The sequence below is a fragment of the Chlorocebus sabaeus genome, chromosome 12 (genome assembly GCF_047675955.1).
Source record: "Chlorocebus sabaeus isolate Y175 chromosome 12, mChlSab1.0.hap1, whole genome shotgun sequence".
NCBI lineage: Eukaryota > Metazoa > Chordata > Mammalia > Primates > Cercopithecidae > Chlorocebus > Chlorocebus sabaeus.
In genome coordinates this window covers 50,510,586-50,511,903 of record NC_132915.1, presented here as the reverse complement: position 1 = coordinate 50,511,903, position 1,318 = coordinate 50,510,586, and the positions used below count along the sequence as shown (strand labels likewise).

General features: G+C 36.6%; 1 protein-coding gene across 1 annotated transcript; it reads left to right on the top strand.

Moving 5' to 3' along the window:
* The first annotated feature begins 748 nt into the window (after positions 1 to 748).
* On the top strand, positions 749 to 1,318 carry LOC140713057 (interferon alpha-4). The gene has a single exon (XM_073022178.1). It carries the CDS (start codon positions 749 to 751, stop codon positions 1,316 to 1,318), a length of 570 nt encoding a protein of 189 aa, XP_072878279.1.

Here is a 1,318-nt window from a genome sequence, read left to right as displayed (position 1 = left end):
ATTCAACACATCAATATTTATGTTAAGTACTGACAAGAAAAAAGTGTTGGCAATATCTGGATGAATACTGCAGCTAGTGAAGTTTACAAATTATTTTCTCATATAAAGCAAACTTCAAAGCTTCATACACTGTGAGAAAAATGTTTAAAAATTATTGATTCATAATTTTAGCAGTTTTGAATAATTATGTAATTATATTTATATGATTAATGTGTATTTATACAGATTTTTATTTTGCATATTTAATTTGATACAACAAAATATACATGGACAAATTACATTAAAAGTTATTCCACAGTTATACTCATCAAATTAAGTTAAATGTCAATAGCTTTTAAACTTAGATTTTACTTTAACTTTTCTGTCATTCTTAACTTTACATTGAATAAAAAGAGCAAAGTTTATAGTTTTTATCTCTGAAGTAGAGGTGTACACAGTATACATAAATAGATATGCCAAATGTGTGTTATTAAAAGTTCATGAAGATTTCAATTAGAAAAAAATACCATAAAAAGTTTTGAGTGCAGGGGAAAAATAGGCAATGATGAAAAACATCTTTCAACACATGTAGAGAGTGAATAAAGAAAGCAAAAACAGAGATAGAAAGTAAAACTAGAGCATTTAGAAAATGGAAATTAGTATGTTCACTATTTAAGACCCATGCATAGAGCAACGTCTTCAGAAAACCTAGAGGCCAAAGTTCAAGGTTACCCACCTCAAGTAGCCTAGCAATATTTGCAACATCCCAATGGCCCTGTCCTTTTCTTTACTGATGGCTGTGGTGGTGCTCAGCTACAAATCCATCTGCTCTCTGGGCTGTGATCTGCCTCAGACCCACAGCCTAGGTCATAGGAGAGCCTTGATACTCCTGGCACAAATGGGAAGAATCTCTCCTTTCTCTTGTCTGAAGGACAGACATGACTTTGGATTCCCCCAGGAGGAGTTTGACGGCAACCAGTTCCAGAAGGCTCAAGCCATCTCTGTCCTCCATGAGATGATCCAGCAGACCTTCAATCTCTTCAGCACAAAGGACTCATCTGCTGCTTGGGAACAGAACCTCCTAGAAAAATTTTCCACCGAACTTTACCAGCAACTGAGTGACTTGGAAGCCTGTGTGATACAGGAGGCCGGGGTGGGAGAGACTCCACTGATGAATGAGGACTCCGTCCTGGCTGTGAGGAAATACTTCCAAAGAATCACTCTCTATCTGACAGAGAAGAAATACAGCCCTTGTGCCTGGGAGGTTGTCAGAGCAGAAATCATGAGATCCCTCTCTTTTTCAACAAACTTGCAAAAAAGATTAAGGAAGAAGAATTGA

What these genes read in the sequence shown, in the direction of transcription:
- LOC140713057 (XM_073022178.1), top strand. Translation starts at nt 749, where the DNA reads ATGGCCCTGTCCTTTTCTTTACTGATGGCTGTGGTGGTGCTCAGCTAC.